The 23,613-nt window shown below is 38.8% G+C and overlaps 1 protein-coding gene across 6 annotated transcripts in view; it reads right to left on the minus strand.

Annotated features, from left to right (window-relative positions):
- Nucleotides 1–1,378: 1,378 nt before the first annotated feature.
- The window catches only part of TMEM196 (transmembrane protein 196), a 36,947-nt gene continuing 14,712 nt past the window's right edge, over nucleotides 1,379–23,613 (minus strand). For 2 of the 6 annotated variants that reach the window (XM_080385203.1, XM_080385202.1), the window contains exons 2-4: nucleotides 11,973–12,029; nucleotides 9,931–10,185; nucleotides 1,379–5,607 (exon numbers count right to left, since the gene is read on the minus strand). In XM_080385203.1, coding sequence (XP_080241329.1) covers nucleotides 5,545–5,607; nucleotides 9,931–10,185; nucleotides 11,973–12,029 — 375 coding nt within the window. In that variant the 3' untranslated portion in view covers nucleotides 1,379–5,544. Of the gene's footprint in view, nucleotides 8,034–9,930; nucleotides 10,186–11,972; nucleotides 12,030–23,613 lie in introns of all 6 variants that reach the window. The other 4 variants (XM_080385201.1, XM_080385199.1, XR_013927751.1 and 1 more) reach the window with 3 other exon arrangements.

Consider the following 23,613-nt stretch of genomic DNA (forward strand, 5'->3'; position numbering starts at 1 on the left):
GAATCCCATGCCTTTTGTAACGTTTAGATCCAGAGCTCTTGGGCCATTTCAGGATCTCTGCTGCTGCCACCAAGGTGTATCAATATTAATCTGCTGTCCTTTACGTGTAATGGTTACCAAAGGAGCTCTGACATTCTTTCCCAGGGTGCTACACAGTTAATACATAGTCCTCAGAAAAATATTAGCTGTCAGCATTCCTGGAGGTTATGTCTGGATTTAGGGGGGGAAGACAACAATGATATCAGTAAGTGTAGCAAACCACGGGAATTTAATACTGTCAGTGTGGGTGTTTGGATTTCATGGTTTAGATTTAGATTTTCCTTGTCTGCACTCTTGCTGTAAAATGAAGGCAATGATCTGTTTGCTTTTGCTGGGCAGGGAAGGTAAGAATTTATACAATACTAAACACTTTAAAGGATAAAGCTGTGCTTTAACAGAAGGGGAGATAAGGGGAGATAGAAGACTTGACTTCCTAGCTTGAACTGGCATGAAGTGGGAGGAAGATAAAAAAGGGTTCACCTAATGATGTGGGAGAGGAGCTGTACAAGTTTGTGGTCCCAGCTACATCACTTGATTTGTCTCACACTAGCTACTAGTAACAGGATGTGAGAAAGAGGGCAGGAAATTGTAACAGCTCGTAGCTCCTTTTAAATCTATGCCTGCTTTCTTAAGAGTGCAAAGAGAAGTTGTGTTGACTCATACGCCTGGTATATATCAGTGGAATTATATGCAGAATTGTAGTGACACTTTGCAGTTCAAAGCATTTTTAGTTGGGCTTGTGGTCTCTCTTCCTGCCTGCCTTCCTCGTGTGTTCCCATTGCACATTACACCAGTCCATCAAAACAGCTATTTTCATGGATGCAGAGTTATTTTTAATTAATGGATGTGGTCAACCTGTTCATCATGCCATAGCTGCACATATTTTTAGAAAGATATATTTTGCAGTTTATGGCAGGATTGAAACTGGATTTCAAAAAGGATCTCTGGAAAAAAACCCCATCTTCTACTGGTTAGAAAGCAAAATTACACTGATGCAGAAATCAATGAAGCAGCCTGCTGTTACTCGGTGGTTAAAGGACATAAAAGATAACTTACAGAAAATCAAATGTAATGCAAAGGGGAAAAAAACCAAATAAACTGCCACTTCTCTATATGCTCAGGGTTCATTTGAGGGGATCACAGAAGAACTGTGAGGCTACTCTGCACAGCTTACTGTTAGTTCCCTGGCAGAAGTAGATGTGTCTGTCCTGTGTCTGCGGTATTTGTTCAACTACTTTGTAGCAAGATGACAAGAGAGACCTTGGTGCAGCCCTCTGGACTTTTTCCTCCAAATCAAAGCTGCTTCTTTTTGAAGCAAAACAACATTTTCCTCCAAATCAAAGCTGCTTCTTTTTGAAGCAAAACAACATTTTCACAGCCAAACAAGTCTCTCCAGGCCACAGCTTTCTGCTGAAACACCAGCTATGGATTTATCTCACTCGATTCCCTCTTTTCTTTCAGAACATTGAATAGCATTTTCATAATTTTATAATTCAGGGAGGGGAAAGCCTTCCTGAGCCAGCTTCCCAAGTTTTTCCAATCAAATTATGTTTTATCAAAAACATTCTAGTGTTTTCTTTTTTTTTTTTTTCTCCTGCCCCCTGGAGACTGTCTGTCTGGCTAGCTCTTGTACGAGTTCTAAAAAGGTTCTTCAAAGTCTGTCTCCAGCTGCATGTACAACAGCTTTGTGGAACTTGCAAGTTTATAGCGGTGCTAAAGATGTCACTTTGATACAGGAAGGGAAAGCTAGTTAGAATAATTTTTAGTCAGAAACAGTATGCAGTAATATCTACAATGACGTGATAGTCTAATACTACTCTGCTTTTAGATATTTCTAAGTTTTCAATCATAAAATACTACTTTTAACTCCTTCACCTGCTTGGGACTGGGTTCTCAAAGTATTAAAAATGGCTAAAAAATTATACTCTTTCCCTTCTATTTTCAAAATCATACTCTCCAGGAAAATTTTGGTATAAGTATGACTATTTATGATTATGGCTTACTGCATAATAATATCTTATTGAATCTGAGCTGCTCCACTGTCCTTCAAACCTCCACAGACCATCTGAAGCAAAATTTTTATATCCTAATGCAACTAATACATATTGAAGACTATGCAAGACAAAGATTTAAAACTTATTATATGCACTTTTCTTCACAGTGCATATAAGTGCATATTCTTGCAGTAAGAACTGTTGATTGTTGTAAATTCAAAACGTGTGTGTTTCTCGTAGGCTGAGGTTCTATGAAATGCCAAGTACAACCTAAAATATAGCCTAAAATATTAAAACAGACACTAAGGACTTACCAGCTAAATCCTACATAAAAAGTTCAATAAGTAATCCCCTTCAGGAAGAGTGTTGCTTGACGTAGTAAATAACAGCTGAATACCTCTCAGAGAATTTGAGCCAGCATTTGCTTTTACAGCAGAATGAATTAGAAAGAACTGCATCAAGGACAATACATGCTTCATCTTATGTAGATTAATATCGATGTTGGTGCCCAGCCTTCAAGCTATTGGTGTAGATATGTTGGCTGGTCACATTCTGAAAAATGAAAGTTTTGTTTTTCATACAGTTGGATAAGTGGAATGAGTGTCCTTTCAACTGTACTGGTAATGAAAACATACAGAACATGCATTGCAGTTGAAGTCTGCATGCAGTTATGAAACAAAACTTCTTCAAATGAAGGGAAACATTTCTTAGAATTGCCCTACCACATCCCTATATTACAGTAATTTACTTTGAGTTTAAGAATTCTGATCCTCTTTGTATCTGTCAGGTAGGAGCAGTCTTCTTCATCACATTTATTCCCAAGTCTTTTGAATTCCAGCTTCGCATTTTCAAGGCTTTTATTAATACAGGGACCAGCCAGTTTCTCTGCATCCTGCAGACTTGGCAGCAAAAGAATTAAAAAAACCCACAACCAAACAATTGAATATTGTGTCCTCTGCGGCCCAGGTCTCTTCTCTCTCCTTCCGGCACCTCCTGAAAAGCAGCAAAAGTGGTGTTGTATTTCATAAGTTACAGTAAAGTTTCAAACATTGTGAGCTTGGAGAATGTATCTTCCCTTCCTTTTCAAAGCATGAGAAAGTGGGTGTTGCACTGGTCTACTGTTTTTGCTATGGAATTATCACCTATTCTTCTGCACCATCTCTGGCTACCAAGTTGGGAAATTAAGTGTTTGTGATAAGTAAATGGGTGGTGTTATGGTCTGTTCGTTCATGTCATTCCTGAGCAGACTCTGAACTGCAATTCCAAACCACTCTCTAGGATCTGAAGCTACCATTCCTAGTCCTGAGGTGCTGCGAGATACCTCTGTACGAGCTGTGATTTTACAGCTGTTCTACAGAGCTAGTGATGAACCTCAGCCAGGTATTTCTGAGGTGGATTTTTGAGTAATTTTTTATTCTACTCTTGCTTTTCTTTGAGAAGGCTCTTTTAGATGCTTTGTGCCGATGCAGTGAGGAAGGGAGCCTTACACAACCACCTCCTCTGGTTCTATGTCCAGTGAATATTTCCTCAACTTCTATGAAACTCTGCAGCCCATTTAGACAGTAGTCCTGCCTTGACAGGTTGTCTCCAGAGCTGCACCAAGAGTGGTCCCAGAAGGGGCACATACTGGCGACAGATCTGTCCCATGTTTCCTGCTACTGAGGAAGAGAAGCATCAAGCTGAAGAGGCAATGGCACCTATAAAGAGTCCAAACAAGATGGAATGTATTAAGGCCGACAGCCTAAAGGCTTGTAGGACCTGGGAAGGGGAGCACTTTCCTTGAGCAGAGATGCCTTAGCATCTAATTCTTTTCCTATGACAGTATCTATATTCTTTATGAACTTCAACAGTCTCATTAGCAATTTCTAATGTACACAATACATAGTATAGCAGGGGCTTTGAGAAAATTCAAAAGCTTTTTTCAGACAGTAGGTAATTGAAGAGAAGCCTTATAAAGTTGACCATTTTTGACTCACAAGCTTAGCCATCCAAGTAATTTGTATGAAGTTTAAAGTGAGAGACTTAAATCACGGTGAAGATGTTTCCTATGTTGTCTTTAGATGAGAGACTCCCTTGCAGACTTAGAAAACACTAAAATAATAGAATTAGAGATTATTTTATACCGTGCAGATTCACAAAAAAATTTAATATAATTTCTAGATGTTATTATGGCATTTTTATCTAGTCGCACTTATCTGGGGACATGGGCATAAATCGCCAAATGTTGCCAGTCATCAATAAAGCTCACATCTCAAACTCATGTTAAAGTGTTGGGCTTTTTAGCATAGTCATAGACTCACTATGTAACATATGAGAGATTTTATATGAATATTTTATATGAATATTATGCTGTATATGTTCTGTTAAAGGCTACATCTTCCATTTTGCATGGCTATATGGAGCCAGTAGGTCCTACGATAAAGTTTGGGATCAGTTAAAGCTGCTGCTTTAACATACACACTGCTTAAACAGACTCCAAACTCTGCTGTGGGTGTGCAGAATTGCCAGCATATTCTGACCTTGACCATGCCTTTGTTCACCCTTCATTTTCCTCCTTTCTGATCTTTCTGATCACCCCTTTAGGAACCTTTTAATGTGTTGTGCAAAACTGCAAGCGTGACAGTTTAGCTTTGCAAGATCTTTGTAACAAGAAAAAAACCCCAAACTTCTCTCTAAAATCTCTGGTTTAGATTTCATTTTATTTGTCATCTTTTATGAACAAATTACGAAATATACTTCATTCACAAATTGGAAATATTTACAATTTCTTTACAACAAGGCATTGTTGAGGTTTTGATTTATGGCATTCTTAGAGCATTCTGTCTTTCAAAACAAAGACATTGGTGGTGTTTTCAGCACACTGTTAATTTACACTCTGTGAAATGGGAACCTTTGGAAGAGCAATTTGCACTCTCTTTTGAAACGACCTACTGGGAAAACTGAGGCTGGATGCATCTGCAACGTGTGGAGGGGGACTGTGCAAATGCATTGCTGGTACCATGCCACATGATCTGAAGCCATCATATTACACCAGATACTGATAAGTGGGGAGGTGAAAAAGATTCCCCTGAGCCATCCTTCCTCTGCCCTCTTCTCTTCTCTTTAGGAATCCTGTGACCAGGTTAAATGTGGTCTGGGTTAATTATTTTTTTCTGGTTTTTGAGTCTTCATGAGAAGAAGAGTCTTGCAAAGTCTATTTCAAATACTATCACAATTCTGAAAAGTTATTCAGACAAAAAAAAAAAAAAAAACCAACCCAAACCAAACCCAAACCCAAACAAAAAAGAATAGCCAGGAAGTGAATAAATATTATATATCCGCAAAATGTTTATGAGACAAATTTTGAACATGTTTCTAAAAGGGAAATGCAACTGTGCTGTTCTGCAGTTGTGATATTTGAGCCATAAAAGCTAAGATAGTTCCATTTTCTCAACTCCTTGGAGTCTTTTTTTTTTTTTTTTCTGAAGAAAATTCTAAAACCACTTTTTCCCATGGAACTTTTAAAAATCTCTTAATATACACTTCCATTATAAATCAGATGTGGGCCACCATTGCTTAGGTTGTCTGTCATTTCCTGGAACAAGAACAGAAAACACAGATTAAAATTACAATTATTTTATGGTGTTCAAAATTCAGTTAGCTAAGGTTGTAATAAAAAAAATCAACAAACTCTAAATTTCAAACATTCAGAAAAACATTACATTTTTTTATTTAGCTTGATAAATCTCACTGTAAAAAAAAACCAACAAAAAACCAAAAAAGAAATCACATTTCTTCCTACATAAATTAAGTACATTTGAAAGCTCATAGACTCATTGGTACTGATTGAACTGACATTACTCTCAGACCACATATACAGCATCGATGGCATCCGTGCAAGTTTTGTGACGTTGTCCTTTGAAAGTGCATCAACTCAAGCTTGTGTGCTAATCCACAAAGGAACAAGTTGGTAATTAATTCTTTGTTTCCATTCAGACTTTTTTCTGTGCTGACATGCTACAAACCGATGCCATTGGATGCTAGCTGGGATAGACATTTGGGGAGTAGGTCTAGATCCAAACAGGATCATGGGGTTTTGACTGCTTGCCTTGGGATGCAGTTTTTTTTTTTGTTTTCCCTTAGTATGCCAGACTAAAAATTTTAGCAGTTCAGCAATTGCTATTCAAGTGGCAGGTGAGTCATCCTGGAGTAAGATGACCTGATCATGAGTCAGAATCCTAAGGCACCTAAACCAAGTTATGTTTGGAGTTAGATTTTCTAACTCAAACTGCAATTCAGACAATACCTACTTAGCAGCTGTCTAAGCCCAGAGATGGCTACATTAATTAAGCAATTCCCTGAACTTCAAGGCTGCAAAGTCACATAGGGTTTATGCTCAGAACTGCCCTGTTCTGAACCTTCCTAGGCCTATTTCATACCAAATAGAATCTGGATGCACAAATTAAGGGATCTGCTGCTTAAGTCCCGTGACAAGTCCCAGAGAACATCCAATTATGCCCAGAGAAATGGGCACACATAAAAATGCAGTTTGGGCTGTTCTTGAAATTGAGGTAGATGAGGTGGAGGGGCTACTGTTGGTCTAGTTCTAAACTACTTGCATGAGAACCAGAAAGTCTCTGCATGGAAAGATTAAATTCACCTCTTCTACCTCGTAGGTACACTTGGAGAAAATGTGGAAGAAAAGGGATTTGTTTGTCCCCCTTCTTGTGGAAGTTTCTGTGAAAAGCAAGATTCATTGGGTTAAACAGAGAGAGGGAGAAATACAGAAAGAGTGAGCCTGACTGTAGCATAGTAGCTGAGATTCTTGGTAAAGAGAAGAAAATTCTGGGACCCGGTCTTTTTGGCTAGTCTGACTTTTTCATTCTCTTCTTTCAATCCACAATATTTGATTTATAAATAGTATTGGAGGCAGGGACCAGAACTCAAGAGTTTAACAAAAGTGGAAGCACTGGTGCCTCCTCTGTCAGGTGTTACCGGCTACACTTTAAAGCAGATCACAAAACTTAGTTGTTCCTTGCAGTTTTTGGAAGAAAGAATGTCCCGTTTCTCTCCACAAAGTAAGCATAAGGGCATTAAACCAAGTAGCCTTGTCAACTAATACTCCTGAATCAAGCGTAAATAAGACAAAATAAGGTGTGTAAACTTACTGGATTTTGAGCATTTTCTACCATCCAGCTGTCCATTTGGCAGGTGGTGGTGGGTGTTTTTGTATGGAGCCTTATTCTCCCCATATACTGAAGAGGAAGCTGCGTGCCTGACACTGGGCTCTGGATCCCAGTTTAGGGGCTGTCTGCTCTGAAACAAGTCTCTACATTTTGCATATTTGTAGTTGCCTAAACACTGTGCTGGATCTACGCTGAAGATATCAGTCAGCTAGGAAACGGACCAAGAATACCAAAGACATTTAATATTAACTATCAGTCAGCCATAAGCTGATAGTAATGATCTGTCAGAATGCTACTCATCAGTGAGTGGGAGTTTCCTTTTGTCAGCTTTCTTACTTGAATCCTCTGCAAACAACAGCTATTAGAATATCATCATAATTGCGGACAATATTGAAAACCATTTATTTTCCCCAATATTTCTTTTTTTCAAAAAGAAAAGTATTAATAAATTAAAAAATGTTGCTGAATTCAAGAAATGAAGGAGCACACAGATTAGAAGCAGAGTGAGTCAATGGTGGCAACATCCAAATAGGAGCATTTGGATGTCTATAACTAGGGTGAATATTTTAAATACTCAACTTACTTCCAGATTGCAGCGTTCGCCACGTAGAATTATGTCACTACCTGGAAGCACGGTTCCTGACTCAGAGTGACATCACAGCATCAGCCAACTTCGATTAGCTGAAACTGTGACTTCCTCTTAGAGGTGGCCCTTCCTGAAGTGACATAAGAACATGGTAGCTCCCTAGTGTTCAGCGTACCTTGGAGGTAACTCTGGTGTCGGGGGAACCACCGGGCAGCTGGGCAGGTCGGTTATTTCAATACCCCTCAATCTCTAATATAAATATAACAATTATACAATAAATATAGCACAAACAAATGCACATGCAGTACATGTCTATATTACTGTATATCAGTATAAATTACAAAATAGTCTTATATATAAAACACTTTAAAGCTATTTTCTAGATCAGGGCCTAATTTAATGTAAATTTTTAAATAGCCTTTTATTTTTTAGGGGCGTGCCTTGAGCTAATGTGTGCTCAAACCTGCCAGCAGCAGGCAGTCCACAGGCTGTAGGTCTAAGAAGTCCCAGATCAGACCATCTACACATGCAGACCTGATTCAGCAACACACATGCAGGAAGCCCACCACCTGGGGGGCACATCCCACATTCACTGAGTGTGCAATAGGGTTGCACTGCACATGCATCGTGGCCCTTCACCCAAGATAAGTGTGCACCTGGCAGTGCTCACTGCTAAGTGTCTAAAAGCTCAGTAGGTCAACAGGCCGGGAAAGAAGGCAATGAAGTAGTGCTATACATGGTCATCTTGAACCCAAATTTATAGAGCTGGCAGGTGTTTGAATTTTGAAAAGTTTTTCTTCCTAGGCCATTTCTTTTTATTTTCCCTCTCTCTTTTCCTCTCAAATGAGCTTTATCTTTGTCCTTGTTGAGGCAAGAGCTTTGAAAGGCAAGATCTAGCCTACCATCTGCAAGACCATGGTCGTTCTTACATAGCACACATAGCTCACATAGCTTACAAAGCTCATCAGATTTCTGCTTAATTTTAAAATGAGAGGGGAAAACGTATCTCTTCTTTTGATATTATCACCCTGCTTTATGTTACAGTTGTAACCTGTACTATTTAACTTTATAAAACATATTTCAAACATCTTCTAAGGTGAATTCATTCTGCATTTTTACTTGGACTTTCACATTGGTTAAGAAACCAAAGAACAGTGACAAGGAATTTTAACTTAATGGACAATTAACTGCTATGTCTTGTTTTGTCAGGGAATCCCAAAACATCCTACAGCCTGAGTGAATTAATCCTCACCCTTCTGTTCAGAGGTCTCAGTAGATATGATGTAGACTGTTGAATTTCAGCGTAATGCAAACTTGCACGTGGAGGCTTAGATGGGAAGTCCACTTGGCTTTTGTCCTTTTGTCTACTAATTTCTCAAATGAAAGGCATTGGATACAGTGTCCAAACATAAAGACAGGGTGTCAATGAACATTTTACTCCTCAAATATTAATCAGATCTGTAAATCCAGGGAGCTGATTTTAAGAATTCTATTCAATTTATTCTTTTGGCCTTACATGCTCAACTTCAGGAGCTTAAGTGTCAGTATGTAAGCACAGACCCAGACACCTTGGTAAGCTCCCTTTTAACGGAGAAAGGCAGTAAATGCTCAGTGCTGCTGCAAATCAGACCAGTTTCATTTAGGTGTCTAAATATGCCCTTAGGTGCTTAGGTTTAGTCATCTAGGTTTGTGAACTGTGGCTTTTGTGTTTAAATAACCTACTTTATAAGCTGAGTACTTGGGAGACGAAATTGATTAAATCCTGGAAGCATGCAATGATGTGGTTACAGAAAGCATTCTGTACTTTTTCACAGTACAATACATGATAATCCATATTAATAAGGCTTCCAATTATTTATGAAGTGCTATATTTAGCAGCTAAGCCCTTGAATAGCTATACAATGGAATTATGTTGAAAATGGATGTACTTCATTGAAATGGATGTACTGCAAATACACAGTACCTAAAAATAGCTCCATATAATGCAACATAATAAAGCTTGCACAGAATAGCAGCATTTCATTTCCCAGAAGGTCTTTCTCATATAAAACTGAAACTGAATACATCTCTTGCCAATTGTAAATGTTAACACACACAGTAGCATTTTAGGAGAAGCAGAACAAATAAGGGAGGACACACAACTCACTTTTTCTGCCATTTCATGGGAGTGATGCAGTGAATGTTCTCTTTCTGAAAACATTCGCCTTTGTTCATAGCTGGCTAGCCGACAAGTGAGCCATGAAGAAAGGGTGCAACCACCGATTCCAATGCATGCAAGAGACATGGAGGCAAGGTGCAAAGAATAGAGAGCAGACGACTTCTTTGTCAGAGCACGAAGAAATTGAAAATTTAAGATTCCTCCAATTAGTCCACAGATGCAACAGGCAGAAAAAAGAATCATCTGTCAGGAAAGACAAAAGAGGTTATGTCACAGTAACATTGTTCAAAGACAGATTCATTCATATAAAAAGTGAGACTAAACGTAATTCAATGCTTCGATAGCATCATGGACAGCACAGACATTCGTTTTAAACTCCCTCAGTTCCCACAGAGCTCCAAGGGAGTACAATACCTTTTGTGCACAAGAGTTGAGATTGATGTTACGTGTAAGATAAAGTTGGGTAAGATGAGCTGGTGATGTTAAAAGCTAGTCAGTGCAAGGACTACTAGGGCACAAATCTGTTTTCCAGCATTTCATTCAAAACAGTAACATCAGAATGTGTCATAATTTTCTGTCGTGCAGTTTCTCACCACTCTTCAGTGGTGACTGAGTATTCAGAGTGACTCTCTTGCTTTGCGTGCCCTCTGACTCTGCCTCCTGTTCAATTCCAATTTGCTTGGTCAGACAGCAGTCTGGAGGCTTTCTATAGCTTTTGTGGGGACTTAGATGTGTTCAAGGTGAATGTGCTGGACAAAGAAGCATGAGAAATAACAAAGAAATCTGTGATGCAACTCTACAGCAGGTCAGTGTGGTGACTACGTTTTTGTTTGTTGTTTTTAACTTTGCTACTATATTTCTGGGAAGTTTAGCAGAATGTGAAACAGGCTGCAATTAGACATGTTTAAAGACCTCCTACCACTTTAAACACAAAGATGCCGCCCTGGTTCAAGATGTCCTTGAGCTACAAATGACTCGAGGGCAAAAGACCTTATTATGGAGACACTGCTAAACTGTTGTCTTATTTACTTCCCTTGATACTGCTGGCCTGTCAGATGTTGATCTAAGATGGGCCTTTGATGTTACTTAACATGGCTTTGTGTATTACTTATGTACTGTGGTAGGAGGAGTTTATGGAGCCTTACAGACTACTTCTGTACACAACTGGGGTGAGAATTTATTCAGGAATGTGGCATTCAGGCTGTATGCTGCAGTCCACTGGGAAGTGACTATTCCATGAGACCACAAGAACAGAAAGCTTTTAGAAACTGGTTATGGTCCACATGTTTTAAGAACTGTCATTGTAACAGGGTTTAATATAAATCATTGATATTCAAAAATAATCTGAGAGAGATCTTGATTCCTGTCACGGTTATACTGGTTCTACATGACTTCCGTCTGTATAAGGCAGAATAATCAAGCTGACAGAAAATTAAGACAAACATTATCACTTACAATAGGATCATGTATTAAACATAAATTGTGACTTGAGTAGTAATAGCACCGTTCTGCTGCAGTCAGAAAAATTACTGTACTTCTGATTCTTAGAAGAGATAGAAAACATCGGCCATCACTTTAAAACAGGCTCATACATGATTCTGATTGCAAAAAGAACTTATTAAAAGTGAAAAGCTATGATATTGAGAATCAGACTTGGTCAGCAGCCTCATCAAGGCGTCAGCCCAATGTTTGTTTTTGAAGGATAGAAGATACAATCCAGTGATTGGAGAACTTTTTATTGACTTGGAATAAATTTGTGTCAAGAGGGCTTCCATCCAAGCTTCCATCCAACAGGGACAAATAGGGATGTATGGCTTAAATAGGCATGTCCTAAATAGGCCATTTCAGAATTGCCTTGTTTTGCACGATTAACCCAAAGTGCTTATTGCATTTTTGGACTGCTGACTTGCAATTTTTACTGACTTTTTATCAGAAACACTTGGACACAGAAAGCCGTCAGTAAGGAGTTCAAGTTAGTTAAGTATGCCTTTCAAATACTTATATATCGTATATGCAGTGGAGAAACTTACAACAAGTCCAGATTTTTTTTTGGCGCACAATATTCCACATATGCCACAAAGCAGAAACTGCAAAGAAAAGAAAAAAAATCAACAACCAATTATTTCATCATTTAACGTCTCAAGTTTACATCCTGCTGTGTTGCTGTAGTGATGACCTCAACAGTATGTTAGGCAATGGTTACAGTTGTCAGCATTTTTATCACAAACCTTATGTTTCAGGAAGTTATAACTCAACCATAAACACACTTATCTAAGAATAAGAAAATGGAATGAGAAGTGAGACTGAGGATGATTACTCATTAAAAAAAAATTCCTACTTTTAAGCTGCTTGGGTAAACAAAACAAAACAAAAAACCCCACAGTGTTGCAAACAGAAGATGCCTTTTTAATTGGTTCCGCCCCGTCCCCCCCCCCCCCCCCCCCCCCCCCGAAAAGTTTAGCAAGATTGTAGTCGGTAATCCAAATAATCTACTTTCAAGCACAGCTGAGGTACTTACTGCCCTGATTCTACCATCTGAAACACTGAGGGTTCAGACATGGATATTTGTCCTCAAGACAGTGGAACTCTGGGCAAGAATGCAATTCAGTCACCTGCATAGGTGCAGGTGTAAATATGAATATATCTGTTGGTGTGGCTACACTGACCATGCAGGAAAACCGGTTCCAGGTTCTAGATAGCCCACTTGGCAGGAGGTAACATGAAGGTATCTGTACTTTTTCATGTAGTTCCCTTTCGCAAACCTGTCTACTAATTGTTCCATCGAGCATTAGACAAAAACTAACAAAAACAGAAACAACCCTACCAACCGATATGAATAGATGTTAATGCTTTTTAGTGACCTGTCTCAAAGACCGATGATGCTCTCTGATGTCTCAATTTCCTCCGACAAAAAAGTTTAATGAGGAAAACAGTGAATAGTCCCTGATGGAGCAGTTGTGGTAGGCACTGCAGTAGTTGTATGAAAGCAATAAGGCCTTCTTCAGGTGTTTGTAATACTGTCAAAAGATTTCTTCGATACCTCATAAACTCCTTTATTAAGAAAACTATGCTACTTATTTTCAGTAAAGCTAACCTTACACCCCTATGGGGAAGTAATTTTATACCTTTAAAACTGTTTTTTTCCACATCCTTTTTGCACTGAGATAGTATATCTAGCAAAAGGTTCTGTTTGACCTTGATTTAAATTACAGAACAGAGCTAGCTTTTACATAAGAAATGGAAAAAATATTTAAGCAGCTTCTATACAGCATTCAGAGCCCGTGTAATATATTGCAGGTATATCTCATTTACCCTCCAAAATTTTGCAGCTTCAGTATCTCAGTTGAGGAGGTGACTAGTTTATCTCCCTCCAACTAGAGTAGTTCATGCATATAGCTAACCATCTGCCTTGAGATGTATTTTTACTCTGAGTTAGTCCATGAATCAGTTCCCCACAATGAATATGGTTCAATTTTGTATATTATTTACATCAACACTAAGCATGGGATGTGAATTTAATGCCGATCTGATTATGGAGAGGACTGGGTCATGTGGACCATGGTGCTGAATGGCTCAGGACAGTCCAGGACGTACAACCGGTAATTGCTGCTAGAGATCATCCATTGGAATAAAAATCCAAAAAAATGATGGGTAGGGCTCCCCCTGCCCCTTTCCCACAGTCAGAGGAGATTTCAGCTCAGAACTATCATATCTGCCTTGTAATTTTTCGCTCAGGCTTTCTGTGAAGTTTTGGAGTTTCACTCCCAGTCCTGTCATTGCAGATTACCTTCAACTGAAGGCATGCTTCAGATTTTCACACGTAGTATTTTGTATTTCTCAACATTAATGCATAAACCTAAAAAAAAATATATTTTTGAAGACATTGCTGTAATTAAGTTCTATTCAGTCATACTTGATGAAGCAGATTAATAATATAATTTCTCTCTGAAATGATTGAATAGGATTGAAAGGAAAATTCTGTATGAAGAACTTATGAGTTCTAGAGAGCTTACAGAAAGGATCTGGAAGATACCATCAAAGATCATTTCAACTTGTAACAAGTGTATGTTAACTAATTAAAAAAAGCTAAATGTTTGATAATTTACCTTCAAAACTGAAAGAATAGGTCACCCATTTTTTCAAGAATGCTCTAATTCTGCTCCTGTTAGAGTCAGTGGATTTTTTACTACTGATTTCAATTGAAGAAGGCTTTCTATTTCCATTGTACAGTTTTTGCTAACCAGAAGGGAATGCAATGAACAAGTTATAGTAGCCTTGCATATCACCAAAGGAACAACAAGCAAATTACAGATTCACTCAGCGTTAGAACCCACCAGTTCAGGCAGTTCTGCTGTTCCTTACTATTTTTCAAGGACAGGACACACCCCCTTCCAAACCACCTTTACGCAGTGCCATATACATATATATTACCTAAGGTATTAACCAATTGAAATCCAAATAATAGTGAATGAGCTAATCTGCAAACCCTAAGGTCCTGCCTTCTCAAGAACAAGGGGTGACTACTGTATTCCATAGTTGTTGAAGTATCTGAGGGACTACCTTGAGTAAAGGTCTGGATTCAGGAGTACTTATAAGTTAATTTGCTGATGATACTAAACAAGGAGGAGCTGTGGACTCCCTTGAGGGTAGAAGGCCTTACAGAGAGATCAGGTAGACTAGAATACTGGGCAATCACCAACCATATGAAATCTAACAAGACCATGTGCCAGATTCTGTGCCTAGGATGGGGTAGTCCTGGTTATATGTAAATATTGAGGGGCAAGAGGCTGGAGAGCAGTCTCATGGAAAGAGATCTGGGGGTCTGACTTGATTGAATATGAGCCAACAGTGTGCCCTGGCAGCCAAAAGGGCCAACCATGTCCTGGGGTGCATCCAGCACAGCATAGCCAGATGGTTGAGGGAGGTGATTGTCCCACTCTGCACTGCACTGGTGCAGCCCCACCTCAAGTACTGTGTGCAGTTTTGGTCACCTCAATAGAAGAAGGACATCAAATGATTAGAGTGTGTCCAGAGGAGGGCAACCAAAATTGTGAAAGGTCCCGATGGCAAGACTTATAAGGAGCAGCTGAGGTCACTTGGTTTCTTCATCTTGGAGAAGACACGGCTGAGGAGTGACCTCATCACAGTTTATAACTTCCTCAAGGCAGGCAGTGGAGGGGGAGGTGCTGATGTCCTCTCTCTGGTGACCAGTGACAGGACACAAGGAAACAAAATGAAGCTGCACCAAGGGAAGTTCAGGTTGGACATTAGGAAAAGGTTCTTCACTGAGAATATGGTCAGTCACTGGAACAGGCTCCTCAGGGAAGTGTTCATGGCACCAAGTCTGTCAGAGTTCAAGGGGTGTCTGGACAATGCTTTTAGTCATCTGGTTTAGTTTTAGGTAGTCCTGCCAGGAGCAGGGAGTTGGACTCAATAATCCTTAAGGGTCCCTTCCTGCTGGACATATTCTATGATTCTGTGATAATATTTTATTGTGTCATGGTCTGTATGCATGCTCTGTATGTATTTTCTCTCACCGTACATCTACAATATTTATACATATACACAAGGAATAAGGTGTCCTGTAGTTAAAGAACTCAAAAGAGAACCAACTGAAATTATTCTATTCTATTCTAACTCAGAGGAGTTGGGTGTGAGCTTGAGAAGGTCATGCCAAAGTTTTATAATCCATATGACTACAAGATAAGCAAGCTGTGAAACTGAATGCAGCAGTATGCCTGAACATGTTAAAAACCTGGAAAGAAAAGCACTTGGGCAGTAGCAAAGGATTAATACTGGTTGGAGTTTTTTGGATGGCAGTGTGTTACATTCACAGAGAAAAGGTTTTCCCGAAAAAACAGTATGGTTATTTATTTATGACAGCAGTCTTTTTGCTATTAAAACCAATGGATGAATTTTAGCCAGAGTGTCAGGCAATTTAATGTCATGCAAAGCTTTGAAAATTATGAGAAAAGTCTTCCACTCTCTTCTGAGTCTGCAGAGAATTCTAATTCACTGGAAGCAATGGAAACCTGCTTTAGAGAGAGCATGTTAGCAGTACCTGGGGCTCGGGAATTCTGCTCATGACAAGTTGCTTTAGCCAGGCTTCTCAATGTGGAGACCTCTAGAAAGGTTAGGAAGTCAGTGAGACATTATGTGATTCACTCTGATCATTGTTTTTTGATAGAATAGGTAGGCACTTGGGAATATTTTTTTGGAAGCTACAATAATTTCCTGTAAAAATTTGGAAGTCTCAGTGTTGTGATCAGCAGTAGTGAAAAGTACATGGGAGAAACTATACTAGCTCTTTGTACCAGCAAAAGGATGTGAATACAAATGATACTCAAAAGGAATTTCCTGTGTTTGTTCCTGTTTGTCTTTTAATTTTGAATACTTCTATTTTGTAGTACAGCTAACTGGAATAAAGCCATTGGAGGCTCTGTTGTCTTGCCACTTTCTGTCTGTTCTTAGCTATACTGAAAGACATCATCTTCATGTCAATATGTTGTACCAGTTAAACTTGACTTGTACTGTTGAGCTACCTGGGACTGCAGTTTACCCATGACTAACTAATACTGTCATGGTGAGGACTTACTCCTTTCTACTTCAGCATTGATTATCCTCAGTCAGTTTTTGCCAACCTCTTGGACTCTAAATATAGTTACATTTTCTACCTATGTCAAACCTGCAGTAAGTTAAAGCAAACACACTTATGCTGAAAATACAGTAAATCAGGAGTGGAAATGAAATATATCACTGAAGATAAGTTCCTTGTAAAGAATGATCAATTGTTGAAGTGTTCACAACTCACACCAAGAATAAGGCTGAAACTTTTAATGAAGGATGAGCTAAGTTAATAAGCCCTCCAAAATGCCCTGGGAGCCAGAGAAAGGCCTTCAGCCGGCACTTGTTGAAACAGATGTTTTACTGTTGGACTTCTGTTCTAATTATTCATCAGAAAAATCATAAAATGCTAAAAGATCCAAAATCTCACTTAAAAACCTACAGAGACCAGTATTTGCAACCAATTCCCATTGCTTCTGGGGTTACTTTTGGTTGCAGACTTACTCATATTCTCCTATGACACATGATGTTTCATGTCAAGACTAGCAGAGGAGACAGGAATTGAACATGTCATCCAATAATAGGTAGGAGAAGAACCACTTTTGGATGATTGGTAAAAAATCCAAAGAAAGATACTACAAAGCACACAAGCTATGTAGAGACTCTGGGCTGTGAGTGCCTCAGTCCCTCTTTCAGTGGAGATTTGCTGGAGACCTAGCAGGGGCAGAATCCCTCTGGACAGCACTAGTGTGATTGCAAGGTGATGCAGTGGTGTCCATTTGTCTGTGGAGTCTTTGCCACTCACACTGCAGCTGTGCCTGCTTATGTTCAATGCGCATATTTGAAAATCTGTCTTTTGGTCTGTTGAACTCAGGAATAAAGAACCAAAGACCTCCCAGAAAAGGATAATGTTTATTTTGAGCCTGGTTTAATTTACTTTATATTAAATATGGGCTTGAAATAAAACCTCAGATCAAAACACCCAGAAATTTCAGTAAGGAGGTTGAAATCTCAATTTAGATTCAAGATCTGTGGTTTGGATCCATCCCTATTTCATATTTTCTGGAACAAAAGACTTGGCCTCTTTCACTTTCTCCTGGAAAAAGTGGGCTTTCTTACTGGTAGCCTGAAAAAAAGATTCAGTTTTAGTTATATCTGCGGAGAGCTGAAGATGTGTTATTTTCCATCATGCAGAAGAAAATGAACTATTTTTATTTTATATATTGAAGGTAAGAAATCTTTCTTCTGTTTGGAGGAGGCAAATCAATGGTGAGTGTAATTCCCCTGAGAAAATGAAAAATGTTTGCAGAAAATCTTTCTGGACAGAGGCTGAAGAAAATAATAGAGAAAACCTGTTGAATATAAGCACTGCTTGATCCCTAGTTGTTGTTCATGACAAAGAAGCAGCCCAAACTGCATATACTCTGTGGAAAGCCCTCCAGTGTTCTGTGTCATCCATACACATCTGATGAAATAGCAGAAGGGAAATTATTCCAAATTTGAATATTACACAGTGAAAATGCAAGCATATCATATCTATTCAAATAATCCTCTACTTGGAAGACTAAACCATCAAGATGAAATTAATAGCTTCACTTCTATCTACTCTTGTCAGGTGGTAAACCAGAAAAGTCTGTGTTTTACACTAAAAGTGCATAAACATGTGACTCCATGAGAATACCCAGGAATCTGAAATTAGTAATGTCTAAAAAGGACCATTCTATTAGATAAACTCATTGTTTCAACTCCATACAAGTGAGAAAAAGCTGAAATCTCTAATGGATGAACTGAGCAGAGACAGTATCTGTAATTGTAACTCCTCCTCAAAGCAGTATTTCAGGACAAGGATTAAGTTTTCTAAGTGCAGGTGTAGAGGGCACAGAATCCATTCATGAAAACAAAGACATCCAACTAGAGAAAAATGTCAACAGGCAAAAAGAGCGAGCCTAGGTAGTAGGTTTGCCTGTTACCTCCACAGAGAAACACAATAATCTTTGCAAAAGGGGGATGGAAACTTCTAATGATGGTGCTGTTCCATGCAAGGGGTTGTGGGGACAGGAATGTCTAGCTGGCTGCAAGTCACTCTGACCCAGAACTAGAAGCAACAGCATTGCCACAGCCCAACCCTGTGTCCCACCAAATCTCTCATGCGGGGGGATGGGGGGACGGGGACAGACTCTGCTATTTGAAGTGAGACAGCATTAAAACATGTCTAATCTGAGTGGACACCTTGACCTGGCAGTGTGCTGTTTGGCCATTTCAGCTCAGGTGGTGCTACAATTCCCACTGACTGAAGTAGTTTAAATTCCATCCCAGTCCCTGTGATCAGTGTTTCCATTCATCTGGTTCTAGGCCTGCAGGAACACTTTCAAAATGGGGAATAGTGTTTAGAAACACTCAAGGATATTTAGAAGTGAGTCTCTGAACCTGAAAATCTGCCTGCCATCAGTGAGTCAAAAAACCTCTGGTCATCTGGAAAAACACTCAGAGTCTCAGCACAAAATAAAATATTTATTTACCTGTTTAGGACCTATCAGAATAACAAATAGTAAATAATTCTTTTTGTTGTTTGTATCAAGTATTCAGTTTAGAATATGACTGCTTTCATCTCAAAAAGTAATAAAGATTATTCCCTGCAGGCGAACTAAAGTCTTATATCTGCTAAACATTTAAGTGTATGCTTAAGTCAGTCTATGTTCAACAGATCCTCTTAAATATATACCAGGAACTACAAGTCCCCTTTGTACAGACCATCTTCCAGATTGGTTTATGCTTCTGGAGTGTCTGAATGATAAAGAAAACCTACTGAAAGACTTTTCAGCTGGAGTGAATTGTTCTGGTTCCATGCAAGGCAAGAAGCTCCCACACCTGGTACAACCTCCCTCATCTACAGGTACAGAACTCTCTCCACCTTCCACTGAGCTTACTGACAGTGCTGTGATTCCTTTCATCAGGAGCAGGAGCCAGCCAGAAATATGGTCAGTTTGATGAAAATGCAATGCACATGTTAAAATAAAGTAGGATAACATCTGCATTTTGTCTTCATGCTAAACAATAATGCTATTTTTTTAGTGTTCTTTTGGGGGGGAAAGAAAAAAAAAAAAAGAATAGTTTGATTGTTCTTTCCAAAGGAAACTTGGCAGCAGTAATAAGTAGATGCAAAATTCAGTGTTTTAAAATTTTAGGCCACCAACAGTCTAAAATGATGTTCTTGCTCGCGGAGAGTTCCATACTGACTGGCCCATTTTCTTTTCCTTCACATCCTGGGTAAAAAAAAAGTAATTGAAATGAAATATTTCAAGTGCCAACTTGGAGCAAATTTCTGTAGTCAAACTATAAATGCAGAGTTTTAATGGGAAGGCAGACTTCTACTGTACTGAAATCACAAATCATGGAAACAATAACTCTGCCCCTGCAGACAGACAAACTGACCAACATCCAGGGAATGCATAACTCTCAAATACATTTAGGTATTTGTCTTTATAAGGGAAGAAACTATTACTGTTTAGGGGCATAGCCGTAAGTGAATCATCAGGTATCTCTCTTGCATATGAAGATAGTTGGCATATTTGACTATTTGGCTTTTGTCTTTCATTCTTTCTCTCTGTGAGAGAAATCTCATTTATAACAAGAATTTATTCACCACTATAGAATAAATGAGAATTAAAGCCACATACATATGTGTGTATAAATATATAGTCACTACTCATAGTGATAGTGATGCAACCATTATATTTTAAATATAGATAAGAAAGTATGTGATCATTTAAAAAACATCTGTGAATACTTTTTAAATTAGTATTTTCTGGGTGTTTTTTTCTTTGTGCAAAAGCCTTTGTTATGGATACAGTCATTCTTGCTATGTTAGTGTTAGTGGTTCAGCATGCTCCTTGGTTTGATCATTTCTACAGTATGTCATATAATTGAATTGGAATTGTGGATTTCAGAAATATACCTCAATTTCTGGAAAAAAGAAATCTGGGAGATGCTGAATACAGCCTGTGGAGTAGATGATACCACTACAATCATAACAAACAGAAAAAAAATCCAGAAATCAACAACACATTCAACCTGAAGTTATATAGCAATATTTTTCTGGTGTTTGTTTTTGTTTGGTTTTGTTGTTTTTTTTTTTGTTTTTTTTTTTTTGCAATTTAGGAGCTGTGGCCTGTTTTTAAAAGAACAGATTGGATATGATGTAAAATAAACTGGATATTTGTTTCCACATGCTCCAGATAATTTGAGAAGTCAGTCACACCTTCAGTTGTCTTCTTTCGGCTACTTTTTAAAAAACTCTTTCTATCTTAATCCAGCTCAACTCCAATGAGAACAATGAACTGAGAAGCTGTTTTCCCATTTCTATGCATTTTTTATGTAGACATTGTCTAGGCTTTCCATTTCTTCATTCTTGTCTACTCCACTTTCCCTGACCTGCTTATACATAAATGAAGAGCACGCAATGATCTGAACACTTCAGCCCATGCTTAACTTCATTTGTCTCTTTAATCCTGTGGGTGGGATTCACATGCTTAAAGTTAGGTACGTTGGTAAATTATCTGGCTGAATGGAGATAGTGAACAATAAGAACAATTCTTTTAAGAAGAAGCTAATGTGTGTCAAATGCAAAGCATTATAGGGAGGCAGGTATAGGAGAAATGAATGTGCATGATTTTAAGATGCCCAAATTTTAGGAATTCAGGTTAAGGTTTCCATGGTGATGCTGTCTTCATCTACTTCCTTATGAACTTGGGCCTCTGCTGAGTTCCACTCACGTAAAAGGATAGAACAGGGTCAAAAGTTTTCAGCATATTTCCAGGTAAATCACAATAGGAGACATGACACACTGTTCAACTTAACCCTAGTGTTTTGCAACCTAAGATTTCAAGTATTAGTTTTTCCTTTAATGTCCCTTTCTTTTCCTTAATGTTAATTTCTGAAAGGAAAACCTTGATTCAGGAGTCTGAGTTGGAAAAAGCATAGTTTATGCAATACATATTATTTAATTATTTGATTATTTAATACAGGCAACCTGAGCTCAGTGTCAGATCCAGTGAACTGAAAGGTGTCTTATGCCATTTCTGCAGCAGGACAATTCTGAGGACTGTGCAAACAAACCTTCCTCCGGTTGTTTTAATTTGGACCTAGTTACCCATGGCCCTAAGCACCCCTGGAGAACAGTAGCTCTCTGGCCCCTTTCTTGTCCTGTCTCACTTGTTAGTCCTCTAGTAAGAAGAACACAACCTAACAGACATTTTCAGCTGCTGGAGCAGTACAAATAAGGTGTCATAATGGTGAAAATTTAGACCATAGATCTTTAGTTCAAGGCAAAGTAAGCCTTTATAACCGTGTCACCCCACTCTATGTACTGCTGTGATTTCTTATTTCCTTTACTACAGGAAGCACAAACTGCTTGCTTTCGCTTTAGTTTCTCTACGGCCTCTCTGCCTACCCAACCTGCAGTTGTTTGCTCAGTTCCTAGCAGCTGATGCCTGCATCTGCTGGCTCTGGTTGCGGGCATCCTTCACCCACCTGTTACATTTTCAAACAAGTCCCTTTGGGTTCCCTTCCATGCTTTGCACTCACACATGGGGAGAATTTCCTATAAACATCTGAAAAAATTCTTCATTGTCCTCTCTCGTATTCCTATCTAAAACTCTAGCTATGAACAGCTTGAAATCAGCCAGACTGCTGGTGTGTTAATGCAACCACCTGTTATACCAATCAATTTTGGTTTGCTGTTTCTTTATACTCCCTTACATCCTTTTATCCTACATCTATCTCTTGCTTTGATTATAAGGTCCTTGGAGCCAGCGTCTAATGTAATAGGATCTTAATTTTTGGCTAGTACAAACTCTGGGGTAACAGAAACCATCAAAATGAATGAGGCAGTTGTGCAGGAAATTTGCATCGTCATGAAATGGTATCAGCTGTGACAGCGTCACAAAATGCAATCGTTGCATAAAATACTGATCTCATTGACTGGTCAGAACTCTTTGACTTCAGTAAAACCCAGGATATTGCGTCTTGTCATTAACCTTCAGATAAACACATGTTTTTGTGTAATCTTTTTTATTCATCAGCAGTGTTCAGAAACCTCCTTCTTTGAAGTGGTTTTGATAATATTATTACATATTGGCCACTGTCTTATCTTATCTGGGCTTCATTCTCATTTCTCACCTACCTGTTCTGCAGTGCAGAATTATGTGTGCATTTTTATACTGCCAAAAATATTTATGACTGTTGTCAACAATTAATAACTATTGTCAGTGAGAATGTTACATGAAGCACTTTGTCAGAATTAACCTATAAATTACAGGAGGTTACACTGATGAATAACCAAGAATGTTTTGCATTTGTCATCTTATCTCAAGCAAAGCAAACAATCCTTTTAGAAATACTGCTGTACAATCCCAGCTGGCCAAAACCAGCTTTGTAGTTCAGAAATGCCCACTCATGTTTAGGATGAGTATTCAGTATTTCCTTCTCCTTGTTTCGTAAATGTAAATAACCATTTGGAGGAAAATTTATCCTCGAAACATGCGTCTCTCAAACTGAAAAAAGTAAGAAACGTTTCTGAGAAGTGAGAAATGCTCTGTGATATGAACATGCTGCTTCTTTTAACCCATTATTGGTGTTTGGTTTATTTGGTCATTTTACAAGCAGCTTAGCATGCCCAGATCAAGAGAACATATCTTTCCTTTTCCTTCCCATTTCCTCTGTATCTTCTTCCTCCAAAAGCTCAGAGCTCAGCTGACATGCCCTTGACATTATATTAAAGGACCTTTTGAGAGTCTTATCATAAGAGACAGGACTGCTCATTTTTAAAAGCAAAACTCACAGTCAATTTAAAGACAGTAAAGCTTATGGCCCATGTTCCACTGGAGGCATTGGGCTTTTCCAGGTGTGAGGTGGGTTCACAGAAAGTTCAATCGTTCACAGCAAAATTGAATAATGAAAAGGAGTGAGAAAGAGGTGTCCCGCCAACACACACATACACCTCTTGCCCCCGCACCTCCCCCCTTGCCCCACGAGTATGCGGACTGTACCCCATGCACATCGGAAATGGACCCGGCAAGGCTCCCGGCGCAGCATGCACACGCGGAAGGG

The sequence above is a fragment of the Falco punctatus genome (genome assembly GCF_963210335.1).
Source record: "Falco punctatus genome assembly, chromosome: 4".
NCBI lineage: Eukaryota > Metazoa > Chordata > Aves > Falconiformes > Falconidae > Falco > Falco punctatus.